The following is a 24,601-nucleotide window of genomic DNA, read 5'->3' as shown; positions in this document are numbered from 1 at the left end:
GCTGCGCTTTTCCAGCAACACATTTTCAGCTCCGGACAGAGAACTATGCCATTTTCTTCACAGCCTTCAGCATTTCATCGATGACAATGAGCATCTTGCCAAGATCATCCCTACACCTACCCTTCTTGCCTTCAAACAACCACCACATCTTAAACAGACCATCATTTGCAGCAAACTGCCCAGCCTTCAGGATAACATCAACCACACAACACCACACAACCCTGGCATGGACACCATTACAGACAAATCAGATTATCGACATGGATACATCACGTGTGGGAACACTACCCATCAGGTACATGGCAGATACTCATGTGACTCGGCCAATGCTGTCCATCCCATGTGCTGCAGGAAAGGATGCCCCGAGGCATGGTACATTGGCGAGACCATGCAGATGCTATGGCAACGGATGAATGGACACTGCGCAACAATCGCCAGGCAGGAGTGTTCCCTCCCAGTCGGGGAACTCTTCAGGGGCCAAGGACATTCAGCTTCCGATCTTCCAATAAGCATCCTCCAAGATGGTCTTCACGGTACACAACAACACACAATCGCTGAGCAGAAACGACTAACTAAGTTCTGCAAACATGAAGATGGTCTCAACCATGATCGTGGGTTCATGTTATGCCACATGTGACCTCATCAAACTGTTCTGTCGTTGTAAAATCTTCCTTACTTTCCTGTTTTGACACCATCACCTTGATAAATTGCTACCATAATTAGTTTGTACAGTTTTGGATTTCTTATTCCTTTGGTTAGACCCTCAGCATGCGACTCTTATACCTAACATTATTCCAGTCATTTTTTTGTGTATCTGTCTGCCTCATTTAATCGGATTATTGATCATCTTTTCGCTTGTTATTCAGCTGTTGACACTTTACTCACATTGTCTGACGCTCTTGATCACCTGCAGAGACTTATTATTTGACACTCCGCTTACACTATTTATATGATCTTTTGATCTCTCTGCCCTTGATCTCTCTCTACCTGTAAATTCTGTGCCTGTGTGCTTCTCTTTCATTCGCCGGACGAAGGAGCAGTGCTCTGAAAGCTTGTGATTTCAAATAAGTCTCTTACACAATAACCTGATGTCATTTGCCTTCTTAAACCACTGCAGTCCATGTGCTGCAGGTAAATCTACAAAGTGGTTAGAAAGGGAGCACCAGGATTTTGACCCAGCAACACTGAAGGAACGGCGATTAATTTCCCAATCAGGATGATGAGTGGCTTGGTGGAGAGCTTACAGGCGATGGGGATGTTTCCATGTACCTACTGCCTTTGTCCTTCTTGGTTTAGAGACATTGTGTGTTTGGAAAGTGCTGTTTGAGGAGCATTGGTGAGTTACTGCAGAGCATCTTGTAGATAGCACAAAGCACTGCTACTGAGTGTCGGTGGTGGAGGGAGTGGATGCTTGTGGATGTGGTGACAATCAAGCAGGCTGGTTTGCCCAGGATAGTGCCAAGCTTCTTGAGTGTTGTTGCTCTCATCCAGGTAAGTGGGAAACTTTCCATTACACTCCTGACTTGTGTCTTGTAGAGAGTGGAGAGGAAATACTTTGACTCAGAAACAGGGAGTCCACCAGTGAGCTGTAGAGTTGCGTTATTATTGCCCCTCTGTTCAGACAGCTAATGTCTGGAGCACCATGACCGCACAGATTGTATTGAAGTCTAAAAAGGAGCACAGGTTTCAGTAATAGTGGAAAGCTTCCTCCATAGGATAGTAGCATTGCAGAACAGCAGCGAAGATTGGATTAGATTCCCTACAGTGCAGAAACAGGCCCTCCAAAGAGTAATCCACTCAGACCCATTTCCTTACTAATGCACCTATCACTATGGGCAATTTAGCATGGCCAACTCACCTAAGCTGCACATCTTTGGACTGTGGGAGGAAACCCATGCAGACACTGGGAGAATGTGCAAACTCCACACAGACAGTCGCCCGAGGTTGGAATCAAACCCATGTCCCTGGCATTGCAAGGCAGCAGTGCTAACCACTGAGCCACCACGCAGGTTGCCAGAAGTGTTCAAGCTGATTTCCAGTCATGTGCTCCGAACTGGTAATCAATTATTCTAATTAAACACTTGTAACTGAGGAATTCTAAGTCAGGTGCATCGAATCGATTCGGAGACAAAGTTCACACCCACTCTACATTTCCAACACGTGTGGGGAGGAAAATCTTGCTGCGGGCAAAACAAACTCCTGGCAGTTGTAAATGTTACGCCAAGTTGCGTTCAATTATCTTAGTAAAAAGTTGAAAGTTCAAGCACATTGAGGACAAGATGAGGCTTCGTTAGCAAATCTCTTGCTGAGAACTCTTCACACTGTTTGTATTCAACATTCTAGCACACAAGAGCTCCAGCTGTTCCACATTACACTGATCTCAGCATTTAAGACATGTATTTCGAGTGAAAATTGCTGCTCCTGTTGTTAGTCCCAGAGAACATCTGTCTTCATTTTACACAAACTCTCACAGACTAACAACATATGGTCTGATCTATCGGTAGGATTTACCATCCCCTCTGCACTACAGTTGTGAGTGAAAATTTTCCAGAGCAAAGACTGTATTCTTTCTTTCATTCCTTTCTCTTTACAGATCATGTTTTACAGCAATTACAATTGGTAAACTGATCACTGAAATACTAACAAAATTACACTGAAAGCAATAAGGGGAATACTTTCTAATCTCATTATGCAAAAAATGACCATGCATTCAATTCAGCATCCAATCACTGCAATAAAATCAGGAAGTGCAGGAGAAACTCAGCAAGTCTGCTGGTGATGGAGGAGCGAGAAAGTCATCATTTCAAGGGCAAAGGAGAACAGTGAAAAATAGTCTTTGGACTCAAAATGTTAACTGTTTTGCTATTCACAGAAACTTCCAGGGTGGCATGGTGGCTAGCACTGCTGCCTCACAGCGCCAGGGACCTGGGTTCAATTCCAACCTTGGGCAACTATCTGTGTGGAGTTTGCACGTTCTCCCTGTGTCTGTGTGGGTTTCCTCCGGGTGCTCAGGTTTCCTCCCGCAGTCCAAAGATGTGCAGGTTAGGTGAATTGGCCATGCTAAATTGCCCGTAGTGTTAGGTGCATTCGTCGGGGTGAATGTAGGGGAATGGGTCTGGGTGGGTTGCTCTTCGGAGAGTCGGTGTGGACTTGTTGGGCCGAAGGGCCTGTTTCCACACTGTAGAGAATCTAAGTTGCAGAGTTCCTCTGGCATGTTCTGTGCTTTATTTCAGATCTTCTGCTTCCACTTTTGTTTCAGTTACTAGACTTTGATTTACATGAAGAAATTCTGACTATTGCTAGATCTTCTGAAAATCCTTTCAGTCTGACTGACCTAATATAAAATAGTCAGCGAAGTTCACTTTATAAGTGAGGAGATATCGCAGAAATGTTCAGCCTTGTTACTGCTACATGTTGGGGGAAGATGGTGGTGAAGTGGTATTGTCACTGGGCTAGTGTTTCAGGTCAGTTCAAATCCCACTGTGGTTATTGGCAGGATTTAAACCCCATTAAAAAGGAATTTGTAACTAACAGCTAGACTACTGATAGTTGTTTAAAAATGCATCCGTTTCCAGAAGGAAATCTGCCCTTTGTACCTGGCATAGGCGAGATGTAACCCCAGGCCCGCAGCTACATAGTTTACTCATCTCTGCCTTTTATAAGCTACTCAGTACAAGACCAAAAATAGGGGTGGGCAATAAATTGCCAGCGATAGCCACATCCCATCGCAGAGAATAAACTAGTTACAGAAACACGTAAAAATCTATCAGTTTCAGATTCTTGATCATCATTAAGGGATAAACCAGGAACTCTGTATCAGTTACAGATATATTGCAATTCCATAGCAAGTGTTGGGGGTCTACAATTCTTAGCAAACAACTGTTGCTGGTTTTAGGTTTATTTACTCATAAATATTTCTTTTACATCATTAATAAAGATTCCCTTCACCTCAATAATCTTAAATTTAGTCAGGGTGAGAGTCGACTACTGTTTACAGGTGGTCACAAACCAGATCCTTTACAATATACGTGATGTTACAGCCATGTTATACACCTCCATTATGTTTCACCATATAAAGCATGCCATGCTCCATTATCAATCAGTCAGTCACTCTGGCCACAAATGTTTCATTTAATGTGGCAGCAACTGTGACAAAATTGACACTGACATCAATACCTTATTAAAAGCCATAAAATGACAGCATTACTGCCTTAGGGACTATCTCACCCAAAGTTTCCATATTTGCACAAGGTAATAGTTCTGAAAGAGTTCCTGTTAGCGACTGCGTTTAGTTCCACCCAATCTGATGATGCATAGGTTGGGATAAAAAAGGACACGAATACCCATAGATCTCCTCACCATCTTTGTAACCATGTTTTATCTTGTAATTTGTAGCGGTTTGTCATCAAGAAATAAACTCCACCAGGGCTTCCCAAGGTTAGGGTCGGGGCCCCAAGGTTAGAGTCGGGACCCCAAGGTTAGGGTCGGGACCCCATGGGAGGTCACATGATGAAATTTTGTGGTTATGAGACAGCAATGGCTATACACCCCGCAATAACTTCCACAATCCCATATTTCTTCACCTCTTCCAACCAACACCAACCTCCCTCCCCTCCACCAGCTCACTGAGGGGGGCAGGGGTCACACTTTTCATCTCAAAATGGACGCACAGCAGGGCAACATTTGGGTAGCACTGAATCACATCTTACTGAGTCTAAAAGCCTTCTCTTTAAGGCCCAGGTGACAGCAAGCTAGCCCCTGCAAGCTGCCAGCGGTCAGTATCCCAAAACAAAAGCCAACATTTACATTTCTCACCTGGGCTGGGAGTTTTCACATGGTTTCCCATTCCACATCTTCACCAGTGCTGGCTGCCCCACACTGGTTTAATGCTCCAAGGAGTGACCATTGCTCAGTGATGGAACCTCCACCAATGGCTGCTGACCGTTTGATTGGCCAATAGCTCCCAGACCCAGAAACAGCAGTGGTCATGTCTGGAACTACAAGGCCTCGAATGGATGTGTGTGTCTGTGCCCATCTGTGTCTGCGAGTGTGTATATGCCTGTATGTTTGTGTCTCCATGCATGTCTGGATGGGCACATCTGTGTATCTGTCTACGTGTGTTTGCATGCATGTCTACGTGACTGTGTGTCTGCTTGTGCATGTCTGTGCATCTGTGTGTGTTTGCGCATGTCTGTGTAAGTGCCTGTGTGCGTATCTGTGAGTGCATGCCTGTGCGTATGCATCTGCATGTGTGTGTCAGTGTGTTGGTTCTGTGTATGTATGTGTGTCTATATATGGGTCTGTATGTGTGTGTATACGTGTCTGTGTGTATATGTCTGTGTATTGGGCAAGGTGGGCTACATCTGTGTGTGTCTATCACATCTCAGGCTGAGGAGAGAAGCTGAGTGGGATTGGTGTTGATGGAGAGGAAAGTGGAGAAGGAGCATCCACAGGGATTGGCCTGAATTCATGGCTTGTTGCTGGGGAGGGACTGGGGGGGCAAGTGATGCTGAAAGGAGGGTGTGTCTCTCTCTCTCACATTCCTTCCCCTCCCTCCCCACCATCCTGGGTTTTCCCACTGACCTCGGAGTCCTGCCAACAAACTGGGTGGGTGGCCAAATAGCCCTCATCAACAGGACCTGATTTAGGCAGGAATAGGTGGGCTAACTGAGGTTACATTCACCACACTGGAACAGGATGGAGATGTGGGGAGGTCAGGATCCCAGTGCTAAGGCAAATCATGGTCATTTACAGTACCCCACACTCGCTTGTAAACCGACTGGTGAGTTCTGTCCTGGTCTCTTTGGAAAGACTGAAAGCTGTCATTAATGGGCAAAAACCTGAACGAGCTAACTCTGTAACCCATTCTGATCTCTGTGTTAAATGTATTGACAGATTATCTCACCCGAGTCACCAATATGGAAGCATACTAAAGCGCCTCACCTTGTATTGTTCTGTCCTGTTTTCTATGTCAGTAAAGAGATTATAGGGAGCTGGATCAAAGCCTGTCACGTTTAATGTCATCAAAATGGTTTCCAAGTTGCTAAGATCAGATAGCAGGAGTCCTGTGCAATCATCATCACAAGCTGGGGGAGAAAGTGAGAGAAATGTCAGGAACAGAAAAGCAAGGATTGTCAGAAAATTCAAAAATCCGTCACAGCCATCTGATGATTTTGTTACTTGAATGGAAAAATATGGGAGAGTAAAAGGTGAGATTTGTCAGAAATACAAAATTTGCGAGAGAAATTTAGCAGCTCTGACAGCCTCCATGGAGAGAGAAATGTCCAATGTGACTCTTAAAGGACACTGATATTTGGTTTGAAACATTTACTCTGCTTCTTTCGCTACAGATGCTTCACCAGCACACTCTGTCCTTGTTTCAGATTTCCAGCATCCACAGTGAGATTTTACAGCTTAGTTTGTAAACTGTGGTAAAAATTTCTTTTAAAATTCCCATGTGTAAAACTGCATCCTCATCTTACTGTGGAATGCCAAGTGTGAATTTTAGGAACATTTGGGACATCCATGAGGTTGGGAGATGTACTTCTCACAAGCACTGCTCCTCAGTGGGAGAGCTGAGTGGGGAACAACAGAAGAATGTGAGAAATGGGAACAGGTGGAGGACATTCAGCCCTTCCTGTCTGTACGCCCATTCAATGAGATATTGGCTTATCTTCGACTTCAACATCACTGTCCTGCACTGTCCCTGATAAACTTAATATGTAGAAATCCACCAACATCAGACTCACATAGCTAGCTACAGATAGCTTCTGAAAATAAAGAAGTGATGGTAATTCTGATATTGGCCAATTGCGTGTTGTGAGTATATGTTTCAATTTTCATTCTCTCTTCGGTCGAAGTTAAAATTATTGAGGATTTAATCTGATACTGCCTGTTATAAAACATTGAGTAAAATTAAGTTGACCTTCATGGGATTTCTGACTGAATTGAAACGGAACTTCGAGAAACAAGAACAACTCAGGGCTGCTTCATTTATCAGCACAGATTGGCAACTTAAGAATAGTAGACAAAGTAACATGGTGTTCGTGCATTAAAATCAAGGTTGTCTAAAATAATTTCTAGGCTATTGCTTCTGACAAAGATTCTCCTGCCTAGAGGGTGCAATTGCAGTTGCTCCAAGTCTATTAGAGTCATACAGCATGAAAGTAGACCCTTCGGTCCAACCAGTCCACGCCTACCACAGTTCCAAACTAAACTAGTTTCACTTGCCTACTTTTGGCTCATGTCCTTCCAAACTTTTCCTATTCATGTATTTATCCAAATGTCTTTTAAGTGTTGCAACTGTACCTGCATCCACCACTTCCTCTGACAGGAAGCACATTCTACACAGGAAGTAATCTGTGTGGAAAAAACGTTGCCCCACATTTCCCTTTTAAAACATTCTCCTCTCACCTTAACTATATCTCCCCTGGGTTTTGAATTCCCCCACTCTAGATAAAAGACCCTTGCCATTCACCTTATCTATGCCCATCATGATTTTATAAACCGTTATAAGGTCACCTGTCAATCTCCTACCCTCCAGTGAAAAAAGTTTCAGCCTATCCAGCCTATTTTTATAACTTAAACCATCTATTCCTGGGAACATCCTGACAAATCTTTTCTGAACATTCTACAATTTAATAATATCCTTCCTATAGCAAGGTGACCAGAACTGTACACAGTACTCCAGAAGAGGCCTCACCAATGTCCTGTACAAGCTCAATATGACGTCCCAACCCCTACACTCAAAGGTCTGAGCAAGGAAGGCAAGCATGCTATACTCCTTCTTAACCACCCTGTCTACTTGTGACACAAATTTCAAAGAATAATCTACCTGCACCTCTAGGTGTCTCTGTTCTACAACACTATCCACAGTTGAGAATGTGGCACTGGGAAAGCACAGCAGGTCAGGCAGTATCCAAGGAGCAGGAGAATTGACGTTTCTGGCATGAGCCCTTCATCAATTCTCTTGCTCCTCGGATGCCGCCTGACTGGCTGTGCTTTTCCAGCACCACACTGTTGACTCTGATCTCCAGCATCTGCAGTCCTCACTTTCTCCTAACACTACCCAGGGCCTTACCTTAAATTGTGTAAGTCCTGCCCTTGTTTGTTTTACCAAAATGTAATAACTCGCATTTATCCAAATTAAACTCCATTTGCTACTCCTCAGCCTATTGACTCAACTAATCAATAATTTCTTTATAATCTTAGGAAACCTTCTTCACTGTCCACTGTACCACCAACTTTGGTGTCATCCGCAAACTTACTTTCCATGCCTTCTGTATTCTCATCCTAAGTATTTATATAAATGACAAACAAAAATGGATCCAGTACCAATCCCTGAGCAACACCACTGGTCACAGGCCTCCAGTCTGAAAAACAACCATCTACCACTACTCTCTGTCTCCTACCATCAAGCTAACTTTGCATCCAAATGGCACGCTCATCCTGAATCCCATGTGATCTAACTTTACTAATTAGTCTACCAAACAGAACCTTGCCAAAGGCTATCTGTAACAACAGAGAGAAAAGCTACAACACCACGTGTCTAGCCTGAATGTCTGTACATGCAAGTGTCTCACTCTCGTGCACAAACATGTGTGTGCACAAAACATTTTAGAACAAGGCATTTGCGATTTTTAATATCATGCCTTTAATATGTCTCTTGATATCAGTAATCTCATCCCAGCATTTTCTCTGCAACCTCTTTTCCCAGTGAGTGCATTCAAAGCAAACCATAAAGAATGGCAGATCATGTCCAGTTGGTCATGAAACATGATGTTCAACACTAATGTTACAGAGTGTCTTCCCTGAAGCACAGGCAAATTGAAAATCTGCTGTGCGATAATTTGTAATGCCTTGGCACCTGAATAACATTTGTTTACTTTTTAAACAAAATTGGTGATGTGCTTGCTCTGAACAAGATGACAGCCCTGTTAAAGTGAAGAACTTTGTATAAATTCATTAACCAAGGTGCTATAAACATTGCTCTGTGGAATTTTAACTCTGAGCAGCAGTGAGACTCAAAAGCTGGAAGTAATGAATTTTACTACACACAGCTGGTGAAGACTTGCCAGTTACTGAGCAAGGTAAGCAAATTTTTGTATGATACCACATGTCACACAGTGTTCGATCATAATCAGACTACTCAGTGACAATTACATTTCAAGTCTGTTGGTTGGGATTGCAAATGACTCCTAATGTTACAACACAGTCAGAGCCATTTGACCCATTGTGTCTGTGCTGGCACTTCAGAAGAACTCTTCCAGTTGTCAATTAATCATTGCCGGATTAGTTCAACACCACCATGCTTTTCTTAGAGCTTCACAAATGTTTTCTCTCAGTCTGGTTATTTGATTTGATTTCACTTGGGAGAGCTCATCGGTACAGTGGCTCAGAGGTTAACACTGCTGCCTCACAGTACCAGGGTCTGGGTTCGATTCCAGCCTCGGGCGACTGTCTGTGTGGAGTTTGCACATTCTCCCAGTGTCTGCGCGGGTTTCCTCCCATAATCCGAAGATGTGCAGGTTAGGTGGATTAGCCACGCTAAATTGCCCATAGTGTGCTGGCATGTACAGGTTAAGTGGGTTAGCCATTAGAAATGCAGAGTTATAGGGTCAGGGTGGGATGCTGTTTGGAGGGTCGGTGTGGACTCAATGGGCCAAATGGCCTGTTTGCACATGATTCTATCTCAGGGATATCAGAGAGATGGTGCATTTCATCGGACTAGTAATCCAGAGGCCTGGCCTAATGCTCTGGTGCCACTGGTCGAAATTCTACAATGGCTGTTGGTGGAATTGGAAGCTAGTCTCAATAATCATGACCATGATATCCATTGTCAGTTGCTGTAAACACCCAGCTTGTTCATTAATGTCGTTTCAAGTGGGTATCGTGCGATCCTTTATTTGGTTTAGCACACACATGATTCCAGGCCCCAGGCCATGTGCTTGTCTCTTAGATGCCCTCTGAAATAGCCCAGCCAGCCACTCAGCTCATGGACTATGAGGGATGGCCAACAAATGCTGGCCTTGCCAACAACATCACATCCTACGAATGAGTAAAGAGAAAAAAGAAATCAGGAAACGAAGACTTGGAAGCCAGAAATAAATTTCCTTCACAACGAATCAGGGACACATTACCAAAACCTATTCTGAAGGAAACAGGAGAATCTACAGAAAACTTCATCCTATGTTATCTGTTTAAGACTTTTTGGAAGTATAAAAAAATGTAAATATACATACATATGCATTCACTTTCCACCAGCACATGCTTAGCTTCACATTGATTACAGAGTCGACCCGTTACACCTGGTTTGCAAACACAATGGCCCATTAAAGGATGACAGTTGATGTGCACAGAACCATTCGGGTTACATTCACACCTTTGACATCTACCGCCTGGTACACGTGGGCTACCATAGTAACCAGGAGCACATCTAAAGGCACAAGACAGGAAGAAACAGAAAATAAATCAGTGTTTAACGTTAGTGCTCTGATTCTGTGTACAAAACTCTCAAGTGGGATGACACACGTCTGAGAAAGGATGAATTTATTTCACAAGATCATGCTAACTGTTCCTCTGTATAGCGCAATCCTCATTACACTTTACATGAACAGCATAAGATTTGATTGCTCTGGGTACAATGAATGAGATTCAGCCATTAAATTATATGGCGAGACGGCAAACAATGAAAATGTCATGCATTAAGAAGTGTAAAATTACAATAAGATTAGTGTTGATTTATATAACAGATAAATCCACCACACAAAGGCTGCAAAGGGTTCCAAGCCACATGGGAAAGAAGCAATAATGACAGTGTTCTGTTTAATAAAGAAACCGACCTCTCACAGTACTGTCCTTCATAGCCAATCAGACAGGAATTACAACGGAAATCACTCACGCCCTCCAATACACATGTGGGGCTAAAGCTGGTGAGAAAAAGGGGGAACAGTTGGAAGGCAACGCAAAACAATTGGTCAGACATGTATTTACAGGAGTTTGAAACAATTGGTAATTTACTCCCTCAAAAATTGAAAATAAAACAGTTTGGTTACAAACCAATTTGCAATAAGTGACAATAAAGGATATTTAGACCATGGGCATACGTGTTCACAATTTCTCCAAAGCATACTGATGACATATTAATCTGCATTTATTTATTACATATCTGAATTTATTTCCATTGCAAGGTATAATTGTCTATCAATGGGTTCTTGAACAATTAGGGGTAACTTGCTCTTTGATCACTGGTGTGAAAAGGACAGTATTGATTTTCCTCAACCTTATACAACCCACCTAATTCTTTTTTTCAATGGAATCTGGGTGCACAAATCTCTGCCTCTCCTTTTCATATTGTCCATCAAAGCTAAACTTACTTCCAGTAAATGTAAAATTAAGCAGTATTACCACCTCAATACTTTTTATAGTGAAGGAATGAAATGCTCATTTGGAACTGTTTGCCTATATCAGAAGTGGGAGGTCATATTGCAGCTTCACAGGACATTGGTAAGGCTAGTTTTGGAATACTACGTTCAATTCTGGTCTCCTCATTAGAGGAAAGATTTTTTTAAACTTCAAAGGGTTCAGAAAAAAATTACAAGAATGTTGCCAGGCTGGAGGGTTTGAGCAATAGGGAAAGGCTGAATAGGCTGGGGCTATTTTCACTGGAGGCTGAGGGGTGACCTTAGAGAGGTTTATAAAATCATGAGAGACATGGATAGGGTGAAAAACAAGGTCCTATCCCCAAGATACAGGAGTCCAAAAGAAGAGGGCGTAGGTTTAAGGTGAGAGGGGAAAGATTTGAAAGGGACCTAAGGGGCATCTTTTTCACGCAGAGGGTGGTGTGTGTATGGAATGAGCTGCCAGAAGAAGTGGTGAAGGCTGGTACAATTACAACATTTAAAAGGTATCTGGATAGGTATATGAATAGGAAGGGTTTAGAGGGATATGGCCAAATGCTGACAAATGGGCCTAGGTTAATCTAAGATATCTGGTTGGCATGGACAAGTTGGACCAAAGGATCTATTTCCGTGCTGTACATCTCTATGGCTCTATGATGCTGATAATGAGAGGTTGAAATAACACAAGTGACCTTACTTTACCAAGTATTTGAGATGCAAACGCCCAAACCACCGATATCTCTCAGCTTCATCAGCACAAAAAATTGCCAGAGTTAAGGGGAAAACACGAATTGATTAACCTCAGTAGAATTACTGAGATGTGACAATGGTCTGAATCCAACTTTCTGTTTTCTTCATTGTCAGAAATCCTTTTCTTAACAAGAAAGTAAATATGCAACTTTCTCAAATCCCTGTATATATTCAGAATTTCCAGAAGTAAAAATAAGATGGATTCCTGTTAGTGATGGGTCGAGCTTAGAGTGGTGCTGGAAAAGCACAGCAGGTCAGGCAGCATCTGAGGAGCAGGAAAATCGCGTTTCGGGCAAAAGCCCTTCATCGGGAACACAGGCAGGGTGCAGTGTCCGAAGCTAAGGTTTATAAAATCATGAGGGGCATGGATAGGGTAAATAGACAAAGTCTTTTCCCTGGGGTGGAGGAGTTCAGAACTTGAGGACATAGGTTTATGGTGAGCTGGGAAAGATATAAAAGAGACCAAGGGACAACCTATTCACACAGAGGGTGGTGCATGTATGGAATGAGCTGCCAGAGGAAGCTGGTACTATTGCAATATTTAAAGGCATCTGAATGGTATATGAATAGGAAGGGTTTAGAGGGATATTGGCCAAATGGGACGAGATGTATTTAGGATATCTGATTGGCATGAACGAGTTGGACTGAAGGAGCTGTATATAGGCACAGAATCTCTATAATATGGAAGCAGGCCATTCGGTTCATCAAGTCCACACCAATCCTCTAAACTGCATCACACCCAAACCTCTACCCTTTCTCCATAATCCTACACTTCCCATGGCTGACCCACCTAACCCATGCATCCCTGGGCACTATGGGCAATTTAGCATGGCAAATTCTACCTAACGTGCTCATCTCTGAATTGAGCAAAAAACTGGAGCACCCAGCGGAAACCCACACAGACACGGGGAGAATGTGCAAACTCCAAACAGTCACCCAAGGCTGGAATTGAAGCTGGGTCCCTGGCACTATGAGGCAGCAGTGCTAACCACTGAGAAACTGTGCCATCTAAGTATATCTTAAGTGACTCAATAACAACAGATGCCTCTGGTCATACATTACCTGCCAGAATGGGATCTGGGACAGGCACAAAGGGAGCAGTCCGTGATAGATCCACCGACTCTGCCATAGTATCCCGAAGCACACAGCTCACAGTGATCACCCGTTGTGTTGTCACGACAAGCCTGATTTTCAGAGATAGAAAATCATAATTAGATTATTCACTGGAAGGAAAGGCGAGACTAATGCATTATAAGCCACATAAACATGGTGTAGGTTAATTAAACCTATATTTAGATTGCTGTCACCTCTCTGTGAAAGTCGGCTGCCTAGTGAGGTGGCATCCAAAGTAGCCAAGATGTGAACAATAGTCTTGGAATAGAGTCAGAAATTTAACTTCAGAGACAGGCTAAAAATTCTGTCTCACATACATTCAGCAGCTGAAATAAATGAAATGTTGTGTGTTTATTACCTGCAAAACCACAAATCTTGACATCCTCAACATACCAAACATATGCAGCAGACAATCTGCAGGAGCTTACTAATAGGATGTGGCCTCTGATCTCGTGAAGCTATTTTAAGGCAGAATTGCTATTGCTATTTATAAAAGTCAAAGATTGGCTGATTGTAAGATCAGCATCAGCAAAGGTGATCATGACTGCAGAATATTTAATTCTAATAGTTTAATTCAAGCATTGGGTCTAATCACATATAGTCATCATCTTCCTAATCAAGGTATTATTTTCCAATGTTCACCGATGAAAGAAAGAGTTCAGCTACTTCCAATGCCTTCTGAAAGCCTTGTGGTTGAGTTAATTGTCATGCTTTGAGAGTTTTTCATTAGGGAAGACGGAGGACTATTATACCACAGCTTTATTGCACTGTTTGGGCTTAATAGTGATCAATACAATGTTAACAAGTGGGAATCTAACGCGCACAATATTAAATGAGAAATTGTTCCCATTTCCAGCTAAAATTGCTATTCTAAATCAAAGTTAATAGTGAATCTCGGCACCCAGAAGGGTAGTTGCTGCCTTATATCTGGAGAGTAATCATGGATTCTACAGCTTTTAAATTTCCCTTCACAAAAAAGCAAAAAGAGTAGTTGCTTCAGATCGATCTACAATTTTAAATGAGAACTATTCTGGCTATACCTCTGGGGTGTCAGAACATCTACAAAGTATATCAGTGAAATAGGTTGCAAGGAGCATGAGGTTTTGTTTATACGATGCAGCCTTTTTTAATTTGTTCATGCAATACGGGTTCACTGCCCATCCCTAAATGCCCCTTGAATTGAATGGGTTGTTAAGATTTTATGTAATTGTTGAAAATTATTATTGTGATGTTTCCACCCAAATTACTGAGCACAAAATAAAAACAAAACTAAATGGTATTGGGGGCTTCGTGGGATGAGGTCTCAATGGTCCTTACATTTTACAGAACCCACTGTGATAAAAGAAGTGAGGCAGCAAAGTCCAGGTTTACAGGTTACCTCTGCGCTGGTCTCCCAGGGGACGGCTGCTGGGTTGGATAGAATTCCTAATCTCAAAACCCTCAGCAGGGAACCCAATTTGGATCTCTAGGACTTGAATCCGCTTTGATGGTTTCTCCACACTGATTTCTTTTCTGATTGACAAAGGTCAAATAATTTCTTGAGTGCAAAGTCCGTACCCCTTAGTTGGTTGACCTCTCACATCTGGAGCCAGGAAGCTACCTGACTTCAGCACAAAGCCCAGGCCTGACAGTCGACTGAAGTGCTGTATGGAGCTAGTCCCTCACTGTCAGAGATGCTGACTCTGTCTGTCTCTGGACCATTGGAAAGTTGGGAGACAGCATGCTGCGATTCTGCAAGGGTCCAGGCGCGCATGCGTACACCAAGATTGCCCAGGCAATTTAAACTTCCATAAGGCTGATTTCTACTTCCAATGGACCTCTGCAAACATCTCCAGGCTGAATTTTATCAAAATTGACGCTGAGGTCAGAGTCATGTAAGACACATAAACATATCTATCCTTGAAATGTTACACTGTTGAATGATATTAATTCCTACTTAAAACGTCATCTTGCTATTTACATATTCAACCAGTGACAAATACATAATGAGGCTTGGCAGGAAGCCCAGACAACCATTATTCTCCTGCAACCTCTGAGCCCCTGGGTCATTGCCAGGTCGTGTCATATCTTCACTGTTCACAGCAGGTTCAGTGAGTGGAAACGTTTCAGATTTCAGCTGCTAAAACTTTAAAAGAATTGATACTTTTCTTAGGCTGCAAATTAATAGTGTTGTTTAAAATACACTGGGTTTAACGCTGTGAAAAGTTATCAAACACAGAGAATGCTGAGGAAACCCAACAGATCTGGCAGCATCTGTGGAGAAAAGCAGTTAATGTTTCAAATCTGGTCGGACTTTTCTTCAGAACTCATTTATCAAGAAATGACTGTTCCTTTTAAGTATTTTTTACACATTCCTTTGTCACGATAGAGTCCATTGCACCTCAACAGGATAATGGGGGCATGGAAGGGGAATCTTGATATGGCAAAGTGGGAGGTGGGGCATATCTTGGTGATGGGGCCGTGAGGTGTTTGGGGATATAAGGGTGGGGAGTGTGTGGGGACGAGAGGGTCCTGCTCGTTCTTTTAGAGAAGTAGATGAGACAAATGTTGACCTTCAAACAGTAGCCTGGACTCCACTGGCCTGACTGCAACTAGCAACAGCCTCTGACATTGAAAATCCTGCCTCCAGAACCAGCATCTTTTGATTTCCACTACCCGTCTCCAGGCTGAAAATCTATCCTGTAATTCTCCCCTATGTATCTGCAAACAGTGAATGATTGCTCGAACCTAATCCGGTGTTGAATTCTATGAATGACACAGTGTTACTGATCAATCTGGTGACAGCATCTTGTGAATCTTTGCATGGATTGCATTAATCGATAGATGGCACTTACTTGACATTTGCCTGTATCAAGGTCACAGATGTTACTGTGGTTGTTGCACTTGCATGAGACACACACGGTATTGAGTGACTGTAGGCCATCAGTCATCTTTTGTCTGTAGAACCCAGGAGCACATTCCTTTAAAATACAAAGACAACAGAAGTAAAGATTTCTCACTGATGGATGACTTACCACTGACCCGTTTTACACTTTATCCACATTTATTTTATACTATCTTCATTGGCAAATGGTTTAAAATAGAGCAACATTTAAAAGGCATTTGGATGGGTATATGAATAGGAAGGGTTTGGAGGGATATGGGCCGGGTGCTGGCAGGTGGGACTAGATTGGGTTGGGATATCTAGTCAGCATGGACGGGTTGGACCGAAGGGTCTGTTTCTGTGCTTTATGACTCCATGTGACGGTAGATCCAGCCAGAATGTATTTGTGCTGATCAATTTTTCACTTAATCTGGCAGCATGAATCAACCAGAGTTATAGACATAGACATAGAGATGTACAGCATGGAAACAGACCCTTCGGTCCAACCAGTCCATGCCGACCATAATCCCAAACTAAGCTAGTCCCACCCACCTGCACTTGGCCCATATCCCTCCAAACATTTCTTATTTGTGTACTTATCTTTTAAATGTTGTAACTATAACCACATCCACCACTTCCTTTGGAAGTTCATTCCACACATGAACCACTCTCTATGTAAAAATGTTGCCCCCTCAGATTTGAAATAGATCTTTCTCCTCTCACCTTAAAAATATGCCCTCTAGCCTTGAAATCACTAACCCCAGGGAAATGACACCTGCCATTCACCCTATACAAACCCCTCATGGTTTTATAAACTTCTACAAGGTCACCCTTTAACCTCCTCTGTTCCCTTGTATTCTGTCATCACTGAATCACTGTGCTATTTGGTACTTGCATTGATTTCTTTTTAGTTTGACTTTGAATTTGCTGAGCTCTATACCAGTTTTCCTCCTTCAATCAACAGTCTGTTAAAATCCAGACTTGATCACACCCAAACCCTATCTACAGTGTCAAAGTATTGCCGGTGCGGGACATCTAAATTATGAGCAGAAAATATTGGAGGGACTCCACAGGCCAGGCAGCATGACTGAAGAAAAAGACTTTCTCCAAAGATGCTGCATAACTAGCTCAGTTATTCCAGAATTTTCTGTTTATAAACCCAACTCCCACTTCCGGATGTATTTTTTTCGGTCTCTGTGGTGTGCATTATGGGACTGATGCTTTCGTCTACATTTCTTCGTTTAAAGAAAAAGCTCAAAATTTATTCCAGCTACAAGTTCTTTTTTTTTTCCCTAAGGGAGTTTTAACAAATAGACCAACTTACCAGCATCTAATACATACACAGCAAAGGTCACCTTAAATAAAAATTGAGAGAATACCTTAATAGTGTTCCCATCTGATCGATCAAAGGAAAACAATCATGACAGCGAGGGGTGATAATTGTTGTGTTCACGATCCAATTATTAAACAGTCATCATTGCAAATGGATTTGGCAAGGGACCCAGAATAAAGGGGTTCCAATTTATGACTGAGACTGAGAAGGAATTTCTTCTCTCAGAGGGTCATGAGTCTTTGAAACACCTTACCACAGACAGCTCTGGGGGGCAGAGTCCTTGTGTGCATTTAAAGCTGAGATAGATCGATTCCTGATCAGTTGGGGAATTAAGGGAAAGAGCAGGAAAGTGGATGTGAGGAATGTCAGATCAGCACAATTCGACTGAATGGCAGAGCAGGAACAAGGGGCCGAATGGCCTACTCCTGTTCCTACTTCTTATGGTCTTATGGGACTCCAGTTTGTATATTTAAAGAACTGTACATACACTTTAGGCTGCTTGCCCACTGACAGGCCCAGTTGAGGGCAGAGCAATGACTGAGGTATCTAAACTATCACACTTGCTGTTGCCAGGCATTTTTCCCAAACGAGGAATGGAGTGGCGGAGTTGGAATCCATCCCTCTCCAAGACCGTATGTCACATAAATGTGAGATCCATCCATTTTGGTAGGAACAACGGCAAAATGGACTATTGTTTAAATGTAGAAAAACTGCAGCAAGCTGCTGTGCAGAGGGACCTGGGCATGACTTAGAAAAAATTGGTTTGCAGGTGCAACAGGTAATTAAGGCGGCAAACGGGATATTGTACTTCATTGCTAGAGGGTTGGACTTTATAAATAGCGAGGTTACGCTGCAATTGTACAGGGTACTGGTGAGGTCACACCTGGAGCACACCTGGGGGCCATACCTGGAACATAAATGTTTGAGATTTCAGCTGCTGAAACTTTAAAGGATTGATACATTTATTCCTAACTTGGGAAAGAAGGTACTGGCACTGAAGGGGACGCAGAGGAGGTTCACAGAGGTGAGAGGGTTGGCTTATGAGGAGAGATCGAGCAGATTGGGACCACACACATTGGAAGTTAGAAGAATGAGGGGGGACCTTATAGAAACACGTGAAGGGAATAGATAAGGTGGAAGCAAGGAGGTTATTTTCACTGGAGATTGAAATTAGAACTAGGGGGCCCAGCCTCAAAGTAAGGCAGAGCAGATTTAGGGCTGAGTTGAGGAGGAACTTTGTCATCCAAAGGGTTGTGAATCTGTGGAATTCCTTGCCCAGTGAAGCTACCTTGTTGAATGTTTTTAAGGCAAGATAAATGGATTTTTGAGCAGTGAAGGAATTAAGGGTTATGGTGAGAGGGTGGGTAAGTGGAGCTGAGGCCATGAAAAGATCAGCCATGACCGTATTGAATGGTGGAACAGTCTCGATAGGCCAAATGGCTCCTAGTTCATACGTTCTTATGAATAATGTGAGCATCTCGGAGGTTAAATCATCTTGAGCCAGCCTCACCACCCACAAGAACGTGACTGAACTGAGTCTCAGCTCTATTTTCCTGCTTTTGCTCACAAACATACCTAACAAAGTTCCACTTACCCCCGTTTTGAAAGATCCAAATTCCCTCGCAGCCATAAACTTTCACAAAGAGTGTTCCAAAGTTGTACCATGCTAATACTTGGATCTACAGTTCACTACTCCTGCACCAAAGACCCAATTACACTGTAGAGTTTTGAACTGACTGAACACAACATCTAGTTAGCATCTAAATTATAATCTGCTCCTGGTTTTCAAAGGTTTTTAGATCCAGCCAGCTTCATGCATTTGGCTGCAGTGTCATCCTAACTGGGTGAAAGTTACTAATCAATACACACAGCTCTTTTCAGTTGCTGAAAACACAGGTTAGAATTTATCACCCAGCTCATAAATACCTGGCAGGAGAGGCCTGCGTTTCCAGGGGGGCAGTCACAGATCTCAATCTGACGTGCACGATCTCTCAATGCATGAGTTCCATCATCCTCTATCGCAATCTCCATGGAGATATTAGAAATCCTGACAAGGTGAGCACAGGTATACAATGTGAACAGACTTCTTTAATACAAGAAGCAAACAGGTGGTTATTTTCTTTTGTTTATCGAATATGATATTCACCTCCTTTCTCTAACATAGTAAATAAGAACCATTCAACACTTTGCTGCTGCACTATTTGTGTTTTTTTTAAACATTCTTCCAGAGCTGGGACACCATTTGTTACCCATCCCTAGCTGCCCCTTGTGAAGGTGGTGCCTGATATGAACAGGAGTCAGAATGGGTCCGACAGAAGGAATCTGGGTCACTCTCACCCACTTCCTCATGGTCTAATCTCACAAATGAATCTCCCTCTGCAGCTTGCTGATGGCAAGTCCCCAACCTAATCATGATGCCTGGGTCCAGTGAGCTACCTGGCAGCATCCAAGGAGCTTCAAAATCGACGTTTCGGGCAAAAGCCCTTCATCAGGAATAAGGGCTTTTGCCCGAAACCTCAATTTCGGAGCTCCTTGGATGCTGCCTGAACTGCTGTGCTCTTTCAGCACCACTGATCCAGAATCTGGTTTCCAGCATCTGCAGTCATTGTTTTTACCCCAGTGAGTTACCTGTTTATGACTCACAGCTCCCCTGCTTTATTGTAAGGGAAGGTAAACTCACAATGTGCCAGAGGACCATGCTCTCATTAGAGAGAGAGGTGACTGGTGGTGGTTTAACCGGAGGGTCACTGCACCTCAGGTGAGGGGAGTGTTTGAGAAGGAGTCCTTCCTGGTCACCTCAGCCAGCGTGGGAATTGAACCCACACTGTAGGCATTACTCTGCATCACAATCTAGCTATCCAGTTAATTGAGCTAACTGACCCCCTATATTGTAATGAAGTTGGAGACCTCAAAATAACAAAATGGTGGTGTGACTCCCCCCTGAAATGAGAGCCTGAGCAATACATTCTTCCAGTCCCCCGCTCCAGGAATCAGACTCACCCTGAACCATTGATGCACAGTGACAACGGTGTGTATAATCTACAAAAGCACACTGCAACAACTCATCAAAGCTCCACCAAAAGCCCTTTCCAAACCTTCAAACCAGGGAACACCAACACCTTCAGTTTTCACTCCCAGCCAAGGATCATCCTGACTTGGAACTATATAATGATTCTTCTACTGGCGCTAGGCCAATATCCTAGAACTCCCTTCCTAACCTCACTATAGGTATACCTAGACATCAAGGACAGCAGCGATTCAAGAATGCAACTCTCTAACACCTTCTGAAGGGCAATTAGGGATGGATAACAAATGCTTGTCCAGCCAGTGACACCCACATCCCATGAAAGAATAGAAAAAGGACACATTTTACAAACAATAATCCTCGGGATACTGAGATACAAAAATACTTTACAGCATGCGCACTGTGACGTTAAGGGCAAAGTGATTAGCATTGTCAGGACCTTGTTCCAACAGCTCTTCCTGAGTAGGCATCCTTAATGAGAACATATAGAACATAGAACATTACAACACAGTACAGGCCCTTCGGCCCTCGATGTTGCGCCGCCAAGAAACGGAGTGACTTGCTGAGTATTTGCGATTACACTTTGGAATTTGTAAAATGTTCCTGCAGCACGGTTTGGTCGACTCACTTGTTACAAACCATTAGGGTCTTCTCAGGCCAAACGTTTGATCAGCCGAAATAGCCATTAGCCTTGAGACGAATTACATTGCCAACACAGCCAATGAGCAAGGTATTTCTTATATAAATGCGAGCTTTCTGAATTGTAACTATTCACTCACGTCCTGCAATTTTGATCTCCAGACCTTTCTGTATGATTCTGGTAAAACGAGCTTTTTTTTATGGATGCGATGGTAACAATGAACGGAGTCTTCTACAATGGCAGTGCCCAGTAGGGTCAGGGCCCACTTGGCTGCTCCAATGGTGTGTTCCCGTTGGCCCTCACTGAGCATGCCCAGAATCTATAAATGGAAAGGGCCTTCCAGAGGTGGCCTCCGCGAAAATCTCTTCCGGAGTTTCCCTCTGCCATAGACCATGGAATTCGATGGGATTGAGGCGCTGGAACTCATACATTGACGAATTACATTGCCAACACAGCCAATGAGCAAGGTATTTCTTATATAAATGCGAGCTTTCTGAATTGTAACTATTCACTCACGTCCTGCAATTTTGATCTCCAGACCTTTCTGTATGATTCTGGTAAAACGAGCTATTTTTTATGGATGCGATGGTAACAATGAACTGAGTCTTCTACAATGGCAGTGCCCAGTAGGGTCAGGGCCCACTTGGCTGCTCCAATGGCGTGTTCCCGATGGCCCTCACTGAGCATGCCCAGAATCCATAAATGGAAAGGGCCTTCCAGAGGTGGCCTCCGCGAAAATCTCTTCCGGAGTTTCCCTCGGCCATAGACCATGGAATTCGATGGGACTGAGGCGCTGGAACTCATACGTTCTAAAGCCACAAACACAGCAATTTGTGTTTTTGTTCACTAGTGACAGTATCTATAATTTTACACTGAAGTCCATTGCCTTGGGGGGTAAATGTATCCCCACCAACAGAGGTCTGTTAACTGGCAGAAGGTGGGGATTTGGCCACTCACTTGAGATCACCTGCCACCCTGGGGACCTTCTGGCCAGCCACTCTGAGGCTCTCTAGCCATCCCCAGGGTCCCATTGTGAGTAGCACGAATCTCAGGCTGGAGGGGGAGAAGGGAGGTGAAACCCAGCAGTTTGAGCAGAGCAAGTTTGCGGGTGATGACAGAGAGGCCGGGTGAGAGGGAGCTGCCAAAAGGGACAGCCTGTGAAGGGCACCTAATGGTTAAAAGGTAGCCATTGATGGAGAAGTCCCAGTCTCTTTCAGATCCTCAAAGCTTGACCTGGATCATCTTCTGGGTTTGAACTCCTCCGACTCGCCTCAAAATTGAGACTGGGTGGGAAATGGCCCTTAAGCAGTCATCAATTACCCACATAAGGGTTCATTAGGCCTTGACCGTCTCATAGTAATATAGCAGAGAGGTCTAGGTGGCGAGGAGAATGATGGGAAATGTCTTCTGGAGGATCGTGTTGGCCCTTTGATCTGTGACCCCTACAGCCCTGTGTCCAAAGCCCTGTAGGTTTATTTATGCTTGAATTCAGTGTCACATCATAACATTGCTTACCTGCTTTGCTGGAGTCCAGTGCCATAGGAAGCTTTAATCAGGAAATATTCAACGTTGCTGAGGACTGACATGAAGTCAGGGCGGGTGACGGGTTGGTCAGATACTGAATTGAAATACTTCCATTCATGCTTTCAAAATACAAAGGGAATTACAGAACATCAAACACCGTTTAACAGAAAGAGAGCAAATAACAGCCAGAGCTCACCCCAGCAATTGCTGGGGGAAGAGTTCGATTCTAGGGACGTTGACTTTTCTTTAGAAGGTTGCTCTGGTTAGAACATCAATTCCTCGACAAAGGACGAAGTTTACGACTGCATTTAAATACAGCAACATTCATAAAAAGTAACATGTAACACCTTTCTTTTAAACATTTCCTCCCCTCGCAACTCTCTTAAAATTGAGTGTAACAGGTTTAGGGGCGATTCTTATTTCCAGCACAGGCCAGAAAACTGCAAAACAGAAGGGCTGCTACACTCCATGGATTTCCTTTCCGCCATTGGGGGAGTGGGGGTGGGGTAGGGGTGGTTCAGTCTACTCGTTAGGTTTATAATGGAAGCTTCTGCAATACTCCAGTCCTGTCTCTAACCCTATCCTCTCTCTCTGAAACTGGATAGTGCAGGCTAGTCTGCTGAGGGAAACAACTTAATTTGATTTATTATTGTCACATGTATCTAAATACAGTGAGAAGTTTTGTTTTGCCTGCAATGCATGCAGGTCATATCGATGAAGATTGCAGGGTGATTGAACAGAGCGAGGAATACATTGTTGCAGCAGCAAAGAAGGTGCATGAAAAGTAAGATCAACTTTAAATTTGAATTGGAGAGGTCCATTCAGGATTCTAATAACAGCGGAGAAGAAGCTGTTCTTGAATCTGTTGGTACTTATGTTTAGGCTTTCGTATTGTCTGCCTGACGGAAGGGGTTAGAAGAGTTTATAACCGGAGTGGGAGGAGTCTTTGATGATATTGGCTGCCTTTCCGCAGCAGCGGGAAATGTAGATGGCCACTTCTGCACCTCCCTACTCCCATCACGTCCTGTAAATAAACACATTGCTCATTTCAATAGAGTTAAGAGTGACCCAGAAAAGGTTTTCTGCTCCACTTCCACATGTATTGCCCTCTCTGACATAGCAGATGACTCAACACAGACTAAGATCAAAACAATCGAAAGAATGGCAGATGCTGGAAATCAGAAACACAAACAGAAATTGCTGGAAAAACTCAGCCGGGCTGGCAGGGTCTGTGGAGAGAAAGCAGAGTTAACGTTTTGGCTCCAGTGACTCTTCTCCACAACACGATCAAACCCTATCGCTTCCCACTACATGTAGCATCAGGGCAAGTACTGACAGGCTTGGATTAAATCCAAGCAGAATTCAGCCATTCGGGACTAGAAAAACTATACTAAAAACTACTATATCACAAACAATGTCACATTTCCATGAAGTATTTACTCTATTTTGGGGATGATGTGACAAAAAAGGCAATCAAATGGCACTGTGAGGAGAGAACATTCTCCGGCAACGTCAATGAAATAAAGTGATAATTTGAAAACTCTTGCTTTAACGATCAATGTTTGACAAACTGGATCCATTGACTTTATTACACCCAGTAGTTACACTCCTCATAGTCTGTATTTAATAGAGTATTGAAGCAAGTATTCACAGACCAACACTTGCAACATTTACAAAATTTTTCTTGCAGCAATTAAATTTCATATTGCACATTTTTTTTTGACATCTTAAATCCATATTACGGCCATTAATTTTGCTCCATCTAAAATATTCGATGCGACTCAAATACTCCCTTGAATAAAGGAAAGAATGCAACATTTAATGCAATGATAAACCACAGGAAAGGAGCCAAGCTGTTCCATGCTCATTAATCTGTGGACGTAAATGTCAGTTTTTTTCCCACAGAGTGACTGTAACATGTCAAAGCAGAGAATGCAGCCACCAACGTACGCTG

The 24,601-nt window shown here is 43.2% G+C and overlaps 1 protein-coding gene across 1 annotated transcript in view; it reads right to left on the bottom strand.

Moving 5' to 3' along the window:
• lama1 (laminin, alpha 1) overlaps positions 1–24,601 on the bottom strand; it is a 290,652-nt gene that overhangs the window by 87,481 nt on the left and 178,570 nt on the right. Inside the window, exons 27-33 of the mRNA XM_043687534.1 lie at positions 22,639–22,766; positions 19,385–19,505; positions 16,097–16,222; positions 13,212–13,333; positions 10,842–10,928; positions 10,242–10,435; positions 5,944–6,086 (exon numbers count right to left, since the gene is read on the bottom strand). Of these exons, the coding sequence (XP_043543469.1) occupies positions 5,944–6,086; positions 10,242–10,435; positions 10,842–10,928; positions 13,212–13,333; positions 16,097–16,222; positions 19,385–19,505; positions 22,639–22,766 (921 nt within the window). The remainder of the gene's footprint in view (positions 1–5,943; positions 6,087–10,241; positions 10,436–10,841; positions 10,929–13,211; positions 13,334–16,096; positions 16,223–19,384; positions 19,506–22,638; positions 22,767–24,601) is intronic.

The sequence above is a fragment of the Chiloscyllium plagiosum genome, chromosome 4 (assembly GCF_004010195.1).
Source record: "Chiloscyllium plagiosum isolate BGI_BamShark_2017 chromosome 4, ASM401019v2, whole genome shotgun sequence".
Classification (NCBI taxonomy): Eukaryota; Metazoa; Chordata; class Chondrichthyes; order Orectolobiformes; family Hemiscylliidae; genus Chiloscyllium; species Chiloscyllium plagiosum.
This window is presented reverse-complemented; position numbering and strand designations above follow the sequence as displayed.